We start from the raw sequence: 15,284 nt of genomic DNA, 5'->3' as shown, positions 1-15,284 counted from the left end.
TGAATTTTCTTATAATTTTCAACAATTTTTTTGATTGATTGAAGTTTGTATTAAGATAAAAAGGATTTTTTAGTTTCGCTACGTTTTGTATTAACCCACATGTCTTCGAATGTTTCGTAAAGTAACTCCTAAACATATGTCTTTACCATAACGATGTATTTAGAAAAGTTGTTGGAAATTATAAGCGAATTCATAAAATCTCATGAACATGACGGTATAACACGACAAACATATTTAAAGGGCCTATTTACTATTAAAAAGACAATAAATTACAAATATTTTTTTAAATATCTCGAGAATGGCTACATTTAGAAGAAGATTGATAATAACCTTTTTTGTTTTAAATCACATCAGGATTCAGAATTTGTGGCTAAAAATGATTGCTAACATACAAAAATTCGAAGTTTAGAAAATTCCTAAAAATTCGATGTTCCACAAATTTCGTCAAAAATAGTTTTATCATCTTGGGCCCATTTTTAAATTTTCTACATGACTTCTGTTTTATATGAAAAAATTGAAAAAATATAAAAATATACATATTTTTTGATATCACAAATTAAAATTTTATTTTGTAAATAAAAAAAAGTACTAATTTTTCTTCTCAGTGTATATTTTTTTCGAATTAGGCCAATAATACTTTATAACTCTTTCTAACACACTATTTCGGTACGACTCATATTTTTTGAGATATAAATATCAAAGATTTCTCTTACTAAAATCGATACTGCCTTTTCAAAAGTTACACCTGAGTCAAAAAATGAACCATAATGATATATTCGGAAAAGTTGTTGGAAATTATAAGAAAATTCATAAAATTTCATGAACATGACGGTATAACACGACAAACATATTAAAAGGGATTATTTACTATAAAAAAAAATAGTAATATTTTTTTAAATATCTCGAGAATGGTTGCATTTAGAAGGAGATTGATAATAACTTTTTTTGTTTTAAATAACATCGGGATTCATAATTTGTGATTAAAAATGACTGCTAACATACAAAAACTCGAAGTTTAGAAAATTCCTAAAAATTCGATATTCCACAAAGTGCGTCAAAAATAGTTTTACCATCTTGGGCCCTTTTTTTAAATTTTCTACATGACTTCTATTTTATATGAAAAAAAATTTAAAAAAATTAAAAAATATGTATTTTGGATATTGCAAAATGAATTTTTATTTTGTTAATTAAAAAAGAGTACTATTTTTTTTCTCAGTGTACATATTCAACCATCAATACTCTATAACTCTTTCTAAGACACTATTTCGGTACGACTCATAGTTTTTGAGATGTAAATTATCAAAGATTTCTCTTACTCAAATCGATTCGCCCTTTTCAAAAGTTACGCTTGAGTCAAAAAACTCCCAATTGCTGTGGAAAACTCATATTTTCTCCAACCCAAACGAAATACACACTTTCATTGGAATCAAAAATACAAGTTTTTAAAATCTGCATTTTAAGGACGATTTCATTTGGAATTGCTGCATAGTACCTTACCAATGATTACATCACTCATCGCAATTAATTCCAATTTCTACATTCGTAATTTCCTAATAATTTTTTTTGGGACAGAGAAACACATTTCACACATTTTATACACATAATTTTACTTCCGTACTGCAATTTTTTGCGGATATTCTGCATCTTGAAACATTAATAAGAGTAGTGAATACTTTATTCAATATACTTTTTGGAGAAACATTTTTAATAAGGTTACTATCATTATAACAAATAAAGCATCTTCAAATTACTTTGAACTCCACCGTGATTTCGAGCTTGTATTAGTTGTGGAAATATATTTTGTGTAAAGAAAATATTGTCTTTTGAACTCATTCGAAGCTCCCTATTTCTAGATTCGCGTTTCTGCAATACAAGGCTTTCATATGCAGGAAAGTATCAGCTTGTCAGGGACACCATATTTATCCTGTCAGTGTGATGGCATTTTTCAGTTGAAGGTTTGGCGATTTTGTTATTTTGTTCTGTCGATCGTTTTACAGTACATACCACTCCACCAGAAAAGAAATCAATCATATTTATTCAATTTATTCATACAAATCCGGTTCATTCTGCACCCCTAAAATAGTGTACCCGGGGGCGGTACGCCACATTTCAATATAAATTCATTGCTCACACATCTCAACCTGTTTGAATTTTTTGGGGATATCAAGGTTTTTTTTTTGGTTTTGAGTCGACACTCTGCTTTTGATGACGATGACATCAGTCTCTGGAAATTTGAATTCTGCACCGTGCTGATTTTGGGCTCACTTGTTTCTGAATTCGGTGCACTTCGTACCAAGAGAGAATACGTGTTTGTTACGAACGCGCGCTGATGAAAATTGAACTTGAGCGCATCGTAGAGTTTTTTCTGAAGACTGATGACAACTTTCATTATAGTCTTCATAAGGAAAACGGTCTGGTCCGCGCATGAATAATATTTATTCTTTCTTTCGCTTATAATACATCTATTCCGAAGCAATTCGCGTTTTCGAATACACATATCATGTTTCTTAGGGTGCTCAGACACTGTTTGACAAAAAACGATTACTTTTTGACAGGCAAAATCATATCAACGTGTACTAGTCAAATATGTTCGTCAAACCTGTCAGTACATAGCTAAGTTACGATAATATTTCAGTCGATTTTTTCCATTATCGATGTTTGACATTGTTTGCCACTGTTGATAATTGAAGAGTGACAATCAAAATAATGTTTGTACCAAATTTGAACCAAACTTTATCTGTCAAAAATTATAGCTTGAATTTGTCGTGAAAGAAAAATACTTTAACACATAGGTTTACAAATGGTGCTCCGCGAAGTTATAGCAAATGCTCAGTCTGGAAAACCAACCTTAAAAAAATGATTTAATTTTATTTCATTGGGAATATAGTGATATAGTAACAGTGACGCGCAATCCAAATAGTTACCAGTTGGGTAACATCAATGTAAACAGGATTTGTTTTAATGATTAAAAAAATGTAGGTGCATCGTCAAATATTTTTGCTACAAAAAGTGCTTTGCCATAAAAAAAATCTTAGCTCTAACGCCCGAAGGCAATTTCAAACCGTTATATTTTGAATGAAAATTACTTCTTAATGTTTTTTTAATGCTTGAAACACGTAATCTTACTTCTTACTTAACCATTTGTCTATATTTTTTTTGCTATTTTCGTAAAAACTCATAATTATAATATAAAATCATTTTTCGATACAGTTATTGTTTAATACTAAAGGGTATGTCACATCAAATTGCATCACGGAAAAAACGCTGTAGAAATTTAATTTTTAGGAATTATATCTTCAGCTTTCGCTTATAATCAGATAAGAGTGTATAGATCCCGTTGGCCATGCTTCACTGTCAATTTTTCGTAAATTTGGAAAAATGTCGTCGAACGAAAAAGAGCGTCGTGAATTAATCCTGTTCACTCATTTCGAGAATCCGGAGTTGTCACATCGGGACATCGGTAAGATGCTGGGAATCGTCCAATCCACGGTCAGCAGAGTACTAAAACGATACTTCGAGAACCTAACCATCGACCGGAAGGTGAAGAACGGCAAAAATGGATGCTCCGTCAGTGAAAAAGATCACAAGCGCGTAGTTAAGCAGTTTAGACGTGATCCGAGAAGTTCGGTCCGGGATGTCGCCAATAAGCTGAATTTGTCAAGTTCATTCGTCCAGCGGACCAAGCAGCGGGAGGGTCTGCGTACATACAAGGTTCAGAAGGCTCCTAACCGCGACGAAAGGCAAAACATGGTGGGGAAGACGCGAGCCCGGAAGCTGTACACCGAAATGCTGACGAAGCCGCATTGCCTGTTAATGGACCACGAAACCTACGTCAAAGCGGACTTTCGTCAGCTGCCGGGCCTGTTGTTCTTCTCCGCAGAGGACAAATTCAGCGTTCCGGAGGAGATTCGCAAGCAGAAACTATCCAAGTTTGCCAAAAAGTACATGGTGTGGCAAGCGATCTGCTCTTGCGGAAAGTGGAGCCCCCCTTCGTGATGACCGGCACGGTAAACGGGCAGGTTTACCTTAAGGAGTGCCTACAGAAGCGCTTACTACTACTATTGAAGCAGCACGAGGGCCCGACCAACTTCTGGCCGGATCTCGCTTCGTGCCACTATTCAAAGGACGTGTTGGAGTGGTACGAAGCCAACGGGGTCACCTTCGTGCCAAAGGAAATGAACCCGCCCAACGCGCCGGAGCTTCGCCCAATAGAGAAATATTGGGCGATTATGAAGCAGGCCCTCCGGAAGAACCCAAAAGTTGTCAAATCGGAGGCGGACTTCAAGAGAAAATGGATTTCTGTTCAAAAAAAACTACAACCTGACGTTGTACAGAACCTTATGGACGGGGTTAAGAGGAAGGTGCGAGCATACGGGCTTGGGCTCGAAGTATGAATAAAAAGAAAATGCCAAAAGTTGTTTAATAGTTTTTATTTTACTGTCTAAAATTTTCAAAAGGATCGGTCTACTGGGCGAATTTCTACAGCGTTTTTTCCGTGATGCAATTTGATGTGACACACCCTTTAGTCCCCATTTATGGGAAAAAGCGTGGTCCTCTATTAAGTAGAATACACGACGGAAAAGTAAATTTTCATTTATAATTTTTATTCTAAAAGTGCATTTATTCCACCTGCGAATCTAATGAGTTTTTCGCATAACAATAGTTTTGTTCCTCACACATTAGCGTCCAGTGCTGAAAATATTCACGTTCACGACATTCAAATTCGGCGAATTTCAGCCTTCCTTGTATTGATAACCTACTGCTCAAGCGAGAGTCGATAAAAATGAAACAGCACCCCAGTGGAATGAACATCAACATCAGCTTGCCATGAAGTTCATTTCTCATTTGCATCTTCCTTTTCGTCATGGTATTTGTAAGGTCGAAAATGAAGATCATTGCGTGTTAGTGAAAATCAGAGCATAAAATTCAACGTCACCAATTGAGAGTGAAATCGATTAATGGTAAAGGATGGCAATTTATTACACAAAATTCTTGTTTTTGGTGACTTCGGCAATGGAATGTATAGAATAACTCTTGCTACCTTTAAAGAATCTACTCACGATTGCCCGGAAATGGCATACACCACCATTTATATGTGCAATGGGTGACACGTTTCCAATAAAAATTCACTGCAAGCGATGAAGATCAACTTAACGTTCGTGATAATCACCTGAAATTATTGACAGTAATGAAAGTGCCTAAATGCAGGCTTTTCGAAATTCGTTCATACTGTTTTCGATGAATATACCAGACAAAGTTCAAGCGTCTCGACTCTTGTGTTATACTCATTATCGCAGATATGGTGTTGAGTTTCAACAGAAGAGAATTCTTCCGATACTAGGAAAAAATTAATTCCTTCATTCGTGAATAAATTTTGATAATTTGTGGCACTGTTAGCGTCCCATCCAAGTCAGTCGCTTTCGGAAGAAGGTTTGATTCTGATGAAGAAATGTGGCGTCAGGAATCAGTTATTATGGAAAATAACTGATTGCGTACAAAATTAGCAAAAAGCACGAAAAATGATAATGCTTTTGTTTTCCCCAAAAATCGGCAACTTTCGAGACAACCCGATAGATCTATCTCGATTTCTTCCTGATTCTCATTTTCATTATTCCTGATTTTTGAATATTATAGTTGGCAAACCTGCTCTGAATTTTAATGGACCCTATTCCTCATAATCGAGTACAAGATTATGAGTCCATATATCGGTGAAATCGAGCACATTTGCAAAATTCTAGAAGAACTCTTTGATCGAGAGGATCTACTGAAGGCCATAGAACCGGCAATGATCCTCATTTTGACGGAGAGGAGTACAAACAACACTGTTCACAACGTGACATCACTCCTGTGTTTTCAACCCCATTATTCCCACAATAAAACAGACTCATTGAATGAAGCTATAGGGGAGGTGGGGGTAAAACGGACACGTTTCTTTCTTCAATTATATCTTTGGAAACTCATGTTTCTCAATCCTTAAATACAGTTCATCACAATTCAATATACTGTATTTCGACTTAATCGGCCAAATGTTTTACAAAAAAATGTTTTTCGATGTTTTTTACTGAAATTTAAATAGACCGAAAAGTACATCATTGTTTTCGATGCGGGTAATATGGACAGGTTTGTAATGTACGAAGCGTAGGGGTTTATCGTTCGTGAAAAGAATAATTTTATTCAGCCAAGGTCTGAACTCGTCACGAATGTCCGTTAAAAGATGAAAAAATCGAATTAATCCAACTAAAAGTGGTTTTGTGCTTGTCTGCAGTATAAACGAACAAATTTTCAACTATTTTGCTTTTGGTTTCACTCAGCTTCTAGACAGTCCATCTTTTGAGATTCGATTTCCGTTTACAGCATTCTGAAGGAATACATTAAACAGACTTTTCACAGTCCATCTCACTTCCACTGGCAATTGCCAGTTTCACTCCACCAGTATAATTATTTCAATTATTTAAATTTATTTAAAATTTCTAAATTTTATTTAAAATTTCTAAAGTTGTAGATTAAGCCGAGGTCCACTCTTCGTGGAAAAAAAACTTCACCAAGGGTCAGAGAAGGAAGCTGAAGAACTTGGTCACAGCTGGGGAAGCTCGGCTGCAAGCACTGAGTCGGCATATCTCGGGGCCAAAAAGACGCCCCCGAGGATCGGAGCTACAGAGTAGCGACGAAAAACCGATTCCTAAAAAAATCGAAGCAAAATCTCTGCTCCCGTAAAAGAGCGGGGCTGAATGAGCAGAAAAAAGATGCACATAACACTCTTCCAAACAACACCACAAAAACCACTATCGAATCTGGAATCTTCTTCAAAGAAGTCTTAGAGCAGATCAAAGATGGAATTCTCCCGGAGAATTATCCCAACACTGAACTGACTACAGCTCAGCTAGATTCCATTCAGAATGCTCTACTCACTGCGATAAAGCAACAAAGAAATGAACCGGTGAAACCCAAGGTTCTCAACTGCTCCTATAAGTCGGGTTATCTAATCCTTTCATGTAAAGTCCATCAAACTTCGGAATGGTTGAAGAAAGTGGTTCCCATGATAACCCTAGAAGATAACATAAAACTGGTTGCTCTAGACGCAAAAAATATTCCGCGTCCAGAGATTCTTCATGCCTTTTTCCACAAAGTGCAACATACAGCGACGAGAGACTCAAAAACCTCATTGAGAGCCAAAACGAGAATCTCTCCACCGATAAATGGCGTATACTAAAGATATCCAATCCCAATGAAATTCACGCGGATTGGACACTAACAGTCGACGAAGCTTCAATGCAAGAACTTGTTAGCAACAACTTCAATATAAACTTCCGATTTGGCGAAACTAAGCTGAGGAAAACAAATCCAAAGCAGCGCCAAACCACAACTCAAAAAAAAACTCCAGTGTGCTCAAAGGAGATCTGGTGCCAAGAAATGAGAAACCTAATATTTCCAAAACCCCAGGTAATCTGAAGTCTTCAGAGCCCAGTGACTCCAGAGCCCAGTGTGGAGCCACAAAATGTTCAGAATGTCGTCAGCAAAGTTTCTGGTAAACCGAAGTTTGCTCGTGAAGTTACTCCAGAAAACAAGAAACTTAACAATCTGAATGTTCCTGGCCCAAGCGGTACAAACTCAACGGCTATCGCAAAAAGGGTAGGAACTTCAACTATGTCAAGTGAAAAAGGTGAGTTTCTTCAAACCCCCCATTACGCCAGATCCAAAACGAACATGGACACTGGAACAAGCAAAAAACCTGACCATAATTTCAATGAAACTGATGGGATTCCGATTCTCCAAACAAACCCCCGGATCAGTCAACCCAACCCAATGCAGAACACTAAAGTTTTGCAAATAAATCTCCATCACGCTAAAGCAGCGTCGAGCGTGTTATCCAGGAGGTTTACAAAAGACGCTATGGATCTAGCTCTTATCCAAGGGCCTTGTGTTCACAAAGAAGAATACTAGGTATTCAAACAGGTTCATGTTCTACGATGACAAGCATGACACCCCAAGAGCTGTTGTCTTAGTAAATGCAAACATTAAATGCTTTCCTATTACAGAGTTCATTCAAAGGGACATCGTCGCGATCAGAGTGGAAGTACCAACCGCCAAAGGAAGATCCGACATCGTAATTGCGTCGGCTTACTTTCCTGGCGACGTTCCTGAGGTTCCCCTACGAGAGGTAGCGGCGTTTGTTAACTACTGCAGGGAAATCAATAAGGACATTATCGGATGTGATGCCAACGCTCATCCCACTATGTGGGCTAGTACTGGCATTGACAATCGAGGTGAGTGTCTTTCAGAATGTTTCTCGTCAAACAACATAGATATCGCTAACAAAGGAAATGAACCATCATTCATAAACGCTATCCGACAAGAAGTCTTAGACCTAATACTGTGCAGTCCGGATATTTCTGAAAAAAATCATAACTGGCATGTGTCGGAAGAGGCGTCTTTGTCTCATCATAGACACATTATTTTTGAATGGGACGGTAGCATGACAGTTCAGAGAGAATACCGAGATCCCCAAAAAAACAAACTGGGATCGGTATTCCCTTGAACTCGAGTCAAACTCAAAAATAAGGTCGATTCACCAGCTTGAATCAGCTTCAAAAGAGTTAAACGAAACGATAGTCTCTGTCTACAACAGCAATTGCCCACTAAGAAGAGTTTCTTCAACAAGAAATGTTCCTTGGTGGAATAAAAGGTTTGAACGGCTTCGCAAAACAGCGCGGAAACTGTTCAACCGAGCAAAAATTACTTCGGACTGGTCTCAATACAAAAGCGCTCTAATTGAGTACAGCAGAGAACTAAGACGATCCAAACGAAAATCCTGGATATATGACTGCGAAAGCATTGAAAATACTCTAATCGTTGCTAGACTCAATTAGATTCTGGCAAAAGACCACTCGAACGGGCTAGGTTCCCTTAAAAAGGACGACGGTTCGTTTACAAATATTCCCTCAGAAGTACTAGACTTGCTGATGAAGACTCACTTCCCGGGATCTACATCTGTCCACTCGAATACAAATCCTGGCTATAATGGCGACATAAAATGCTCTCGAAGGCAGCTCACAGGCCCTGAAAGTGCAAAGGATGTCGCTAATATAGTTGCCGGGTTAGTCTTCACGAGGGCCAGAGTAGTAAACGTGGTAAGATCCTTTCTACCTTATAAATCCGCAGGTGCAGATGGGATTTTTCCAGCCCTGATTCAAAATGAAGAATCAAAACTAATTCCACCTCTAATTGAGATTTTTAAGGCAAGTCTGATAATAGAGCACATTCCTTCGATGGAAACTTGTTCTTCTTTTTGGTCCTTTTAATATCAATTATGACTTGTTAAAGTAGTTATCATTCCAAAAGCGAGAAGACGTGACAAATCACTCCCAAAGGCATGTGAGCTTTGTCGATGATCTAGTCATAATGGTAAGTAGAAAGTTCGACGACGTATTATGAGCAGAATGCAGATGGCCTTAAACTCTACACAATCTTAAATAGCTGCAATTATAGAATGTTTAAATGTCTGCCTCAAAAGGAAATAAAGCTCTAAATGCTTTTCAAAAATTGTATGGGAATACATTTCCCTTTTACGGCAACTAAGTCAGATATGTTCGGTACAATTGTACTGGATTTCTGGCCATTGCGGTATAGAACATAAACACAGCTGCAAAACATAAACAGACGAAAAAATACGTCGAATATTAAAATTACTCAACAGCTGGTAAGCCTTAATAATAAAGAATTCAGCACATTCACTGGTCTTGTAACAGGACACTGTCCGAGTAAATACCATCTTAAAAACATAGGTTTAGCACAAGATGATATTTGTCGCTTTTGTAATGCCGAAAGCGAAACCTCGGATCATTTGCTCTGTAACTGCGAAGCTCTAACAAGACGCAGACTTCAACACCTTGATAAAGATATTCTGGAGCCCAAGTAATTTTGGTCTACGTCGCCGATCAGGATTACAAATTTTATCAAACAGATTATTCCTGATTGGCACCTATCTCGCTATAGCTTTCAGTCTACTCCTTCATCAATAAGAAGTAGATAAGCTTGAAGTGTAGCATAAAAAGGGGTATACCACAAAATAATGGACGCAGTGGTTCACAACCAACAGGAGGAAAAAATCTAATGTAGCTAAAATCACCATTTTTTTACTATGTATATACGAGATAACTGAAAATTAAATGGATACAGTTCTTTCGTGTTACTTTAATACGATACCTTGCAGCGAATTCATTTATTTGCTATAAAATACTTCATTTTTACAGGTTGGACAAGCTCGAAGTTAAATAAGTATTACTTTATTTTGAAACACCCTTACCTAGAGTAAAATGTGTGTCGATCTTAAAATAAATATTTAAGTCATTACCATCAGACGAAGAACTAAGGATGGTTGCGAATACGCTACTATTTACAATACCATGAATTGCCCTAGTTTATGAATACTGCCAATAAAAGATGATACGCCGTTCTTCTAGCTTATGCTTACTGTTCTAATAGTACGACATTGAGATACAATAGATCCCAATAATTAACAACAATATGAAATTCTAATGAAACAACTATCACGATACTTTGTTTTTCCTCGATAATTCAAGTGCTGCGTTCCAAATCTTGTTACACGCTAAGTACCTTCTTAAAAAATCGTTATACAGTTTGTCATTCATCGATGTAATGTTTACTCAGATAAATTTTATCTGCTTCAAGTCTTTTCAACTAATCATATAAAGTAACGGATAGAATATCTACAATCTACGGATAAAATCGTCAAGCATCGAAAGCGAGGAATCTATGTGGGTAAGTACAATCATCCCTAAGTAATCGAAAGCTTTTCCACGGGGTTTAGGACGAAGCCATCAGTTTGGCCGCTTGTATAACGTTGTGCTGATGATGATAGCCAGCAAGATCGGCAGCGGTACTGTGATGATGATGGTGGTGATGAGTGTGCGACAGTGCCCCATTCACTGCTCCACCAACTCCCGAGTGAGGACTGTGGTGGGAGTGCAGGGATCCGAAGGTCCCCCCAAAGTATCCACTCTGAAGACAGTTATTCATGTAGTCTTCGTAGCCATTGGAGGAAACCGACGTCGGTGTTGATCCGGTCAATGGGTTGGATTCCGACTTAATCTGCCCGAATGGGGAAGCACCCAAGCTACTGCCCGTATGCTGGATGTAGTTATTCGCCGCCGAATGGTGCGTTGGATTCGAAGCCGACGTGGTGTATATGTGAGATGTGTTGTGCGATTGCTGGTGGGTGGAGGATGCTGCACAGCTGCCTCCGCCCAATGATCCGGAAGAGGACAGCGAGGAGAGATCGTATTTGCCACCGAGGTTTAGGGAGGATGCGTGGTGGGATGAGGACAGCGATGTAGCTAGGTTGTACGACTGATGGTGATGATGGGGCGAGATATGAATGGAACGCAGTGGGGGCGATGTCATATTCGGCGTTTTGGGACTACCGGATAAATTTTTGGAGTTTCCGTTACGATCGGTTTGCAGATGGGATCCTGGAAATACAAAAAGGAAATTTTTAGAAAACTCGTAGCGTTTTACATGAATAATGGACTTGGATGGAATCTTTTCAGGAGAAGAAGTTGGCCATCATTAAGTATTTGAATTCAATACAATTTTGGAAAAAAATAAACCTAATTTTCAAATATTTTTGGCAAGAGCAGAACAAATAATACAATAATGTATATTGCTACTGTGTTTTTTTAGATGAGCAGTATAATTACTTTTTATTCGAAGTATATAAATATTAATCCGAATTTTCAATGAAAACATAAATAATAAGATAAAAATATCTGGACGCAATGTTTAATTTACTGCAGCGCTCCTAGTGTTCAGATCTGAAATGTTTTGACAGCAGTTGGTTTTGAAATGTTTTCTTGTTCAGTGCTGAAAAGTTCGTCACGATACAAACATTTCACATACGACATACTATCGATCAACAGGATCATAGCAAGCGTCGTAGTGGAACTAAGGATCATAAGCTGCGTTTGAACGATTAGGGCAAACTCAGGGATGTCGGATTATGATATCGCCATGAAATTCAATGCCAACTAAAGTGCCGCCAGAAGAATACGTACGTGAAGATGGACATAAGTTTTATAAAACCACAGGTCGAGGTGATGTCTCTAGCAAGTCTCTAGTATTTGCAACTGCGAACAGAAAACCCAGGTTGTCGTGACAAATAAGACTGTGGGATCCAAAATGTACAAGCAGGAGTGCCTGAAAAAACGTATTGTTCCACCCAACTACCCTTCAATACCACCTCAATGGAAATTGTCAATTAATTAAAATTGAGAGAATTGCCCAACTGAAGTTAAAGAATAGTGGGAATGTGACTCGAGATGCGACAGAGAAGGAGAGATAGTAGAACAAAATGGCCGTTCAGGTTAGCCAACAGAATGTTTAAAATATGATGAGTGCTATTTGAAGAAAAGCTCGAGAATCCATCAAGATTAGAGTTCCACCCAAGTAGTCATAAGTATAACTTATATCTAAGTTATGGCACCAATTCAACATCTGTAAGCCATACAGCAGTAGCGGAAGTGGGGGTAAGACATGTTATGATACACTTCAATTGTATCTTCGGAAACTCATGTTTCCTAAAACTTGAATACAGTTTCTTACAATTCAATATACTGTTTTTTGAAATAATAAAATGTTTTACAAAAAAGTGTTTTTCAATGTTTTTAAATTATATTAAAAGGATCAAAGAGAAGAACATTTTTTTCTATGAGGATAATATGGATATGTTTGTAATATACCAAGCGTAGCAGTTTATTGCTCGTGAGAGGCATAATTTTCTTCAACCAAAGTCTAAACTCATCACGAATGTCCGTTAAATGATGATAAAATCGAGTTATTTCACCAAGAAGTGAAATTGTGCTTTTCAGCAGTATAAACGGACAGCCTCACTCTCAACTGTTTTGCTTTTGGTTTCACTCTCCTTTGGCGATTTGATTTCCGTTTATGGATTCAGAGCATTCCCTAGTAATAGAAGAAACATTCTTTTCACAGTCTATCTCACTTCCACTGGCAACTGCTCGTTTCACCCCACCATTACAAATTTTCCACTCACAAATGAATTTACTTACTGAATACCCCTTGGCTGTTAACAAACATACCAAACTATAACTATCAGCGAATTGAATTTTGAAATTAAGCCACTCAGAATGCTCAACACATTGTAACTGATCTAGGGGTTCAACTGGACTCTCAAATTACTTTCGATCTACACCGCTCTATGATCGTTTCAGAAGCATCATGGCAACTAGGCTTCATTTCGAAGATAGCGAGTGATTTTTCTGACCCATACTGTTGGAAGTCATTGTATTGCGCGCTTGTCCGTCCAATTCTGGAAAGTGCATCTCATCAGGTCACATGGTGCCTAAGGATTGAATGGATTCAACGACGTTTCATTCGCTTGGCTTTACAAAACTTGCCTTGGAGAGATGCTGACAATTTGCCTCCATATCCAGATAGATGCCAATTGTTGGGTTTAGACACACTGGGGCACCGCCGAAAAATACAGCAATCGACGCTAGTGGCCAAATTGATAAACGGAGAAGCAGATGCTCCTGTTCTACTGTCAATGCTGAATTTTCGTGTGCCAAATAGATCGCTTCGGAAAACAACGTTGTTGCAACCAAGCTTCCATAGAACCGTTTTTGTATACAAGGAACCACTGTCAAGTTGTATTCGAGCGTTTTCTGATGTAGAAGAGTTTTTTGATTCTAATGAACCAACTAGACACTTTGTTAACAGATTTAGACATGTTTTTTGAATTATCTCTTATTAACACATTTTATTGTGACTAGTGTCAAATGAATTACCACAAATAAATAAATAAAATAAATAAATTAAGAACCGCACGTTTTGGGGCAAACTTGAACGCTTCGTTTGTTCGAATTCCACGAATGATATCGTTTCCTTCAATGTGGATGAGACGAATGCGAGTTATCGATAGGCCTTGTTAGATTCTTGGCAATCCAAATCCTTGGTTTGCCAAGAATCTTTCAAGTGTAGAAAACACGAGTTATTTCGTGATCCATCCGTAACAGACGGAACGCGAAACACGAGAAAACTCGTGAGCGGTCCGCAATGTGTTCACATCGAAGCCTCAAAAATTACATCCACAGGCGAAATTGTATTTGTTTTTCGGTTTTTTGGTTTCCTGTTCCACTTTTAATTACTATGCATTGTTATAGGGTGGTTTAAATATTGTAGAATAGCATGTAAATTCTCATTAACAAACATTCCAAATTAATAATGCAACTATACAAATCAACCACCTGTCCATCTTACCCGCATCTCCCCTATATCAATCTTTTTAATACTTGTAAGCCTCATATTACTTATGTGCAATTCCAAATGAAATCGAACTAAGAATGCAGATTTTAAAAATTTGTATTTTTGATTCGAGCGAAAGTTTGTATTCCGTTCGGGATGGAGGAAATATGAGTTTTCCACAGAATTTGGGAATTTTTTGACTCAAGTGTAAGTTTTGAATGTCCAAATGATGAAAAAAATATATACTGAGAAAAAAATTAGCACTTTATTTATTTACAAAAAAAAACTTTAATTTACAATAACTAAAATATAGTATTTTTTTTTATTTTTCATATAAAGCAGAAGTCATGTTGAAAATTTAAAAAATGGGTACAAAATAGTAAAACTATTTTTGACGAATTTTGTGGAACATCGAATTTTTATGAATTTTTGAAACATCTAATATTTGTATGATAACAATAATGTTCAGCCACTTTTTATGAATTCTGATGCGATTTGAAACAAAAAAGTTCATTATCAATCTCCATCTAAATGCAGCCATTCTCGAGATATTCAGAAAGTATTCTAATTTATTGTATTTTTGATAGTAAATAGGGTCTTTTAATATGTTTGTCGTGTTATACCACCATGTTCATGAAATTTTATGAATTTTCTCATAATTTTCAACAACTTTTCCACGATAAAAATATATGTTCAGGAGTTACGTTGAAAAACATTTGAAGACATGCTGGTTAATACAAAACGTAGCGAAACATGAAATATGAAACATGAAACAATATAATAATTTGTCGAGAAATAAAGTTTGACTCATAAAAATAGGCGTTTTCATAGAGGTGTAGAACTATAAGTTGGCAACTCTTTTTGATAGGTGCGCCATTTTGATAGCTGTCACTTGTTTTTTGTTTAGTTTCATTTGCCATTTCATCTTTAATGGATTAATAGCTTTGATTATCAAAATCGTAGTTCAGTTCGAGGAACTCATTGTGGTTTGGCGAACCACATAA

General features: G+C 37.1%; 1 protein-coding gene across 4 annotated transcripts in view; it reads right to left on the bottom strand.

The window, feature by feature from the left end:
* Nucleotides 1–10,204: 10,204 nt before the first annotated feature.
* Nucleotides 10,205–15,284, bottom strand: part of LOC129779414 (GATA-binding factor A-like) — a 115,507-nt gene continuing 110,427 nt past the window's right edge. For all 4 annotated transcript variants that reach the window (XM_055786878.1, XM_055786876.1, XM_055786877.1 and 1 more), the window contains one exon: nucleotides 10,205–11,489. In XM_055786878.1, coding sequence (XP_055642853.1) covers nucleotides 10,825–11,489 — 665 coding nt within the window. In that variant the 3' untranslated portion in view covers nucleotides 10,205–10,824. The remainder of the gene's footprint in view (nucleotides 11,490–15,284) is intronic.

The sequence above is a fragment of the Toxorhynchites rutilus genome, chromosome 3 (assembly GCF_029784135.1).
Source record: "Toxorhynchites rutilus septentrionalis strain SRP chromosome 3, ASM2978413v1, whole genome shotgun sequence".
In the NCBI taxonomy this organism is placed as follows: Eukaryota; Metazoa; Arthropoda; class Insecta; order Diptera; family Culicidae; genus Toxorhynchites; species Toxorhynchites rutilus.
This window is presented reverse-complemented; position numbering and strand designations above follow the sequence as displayed.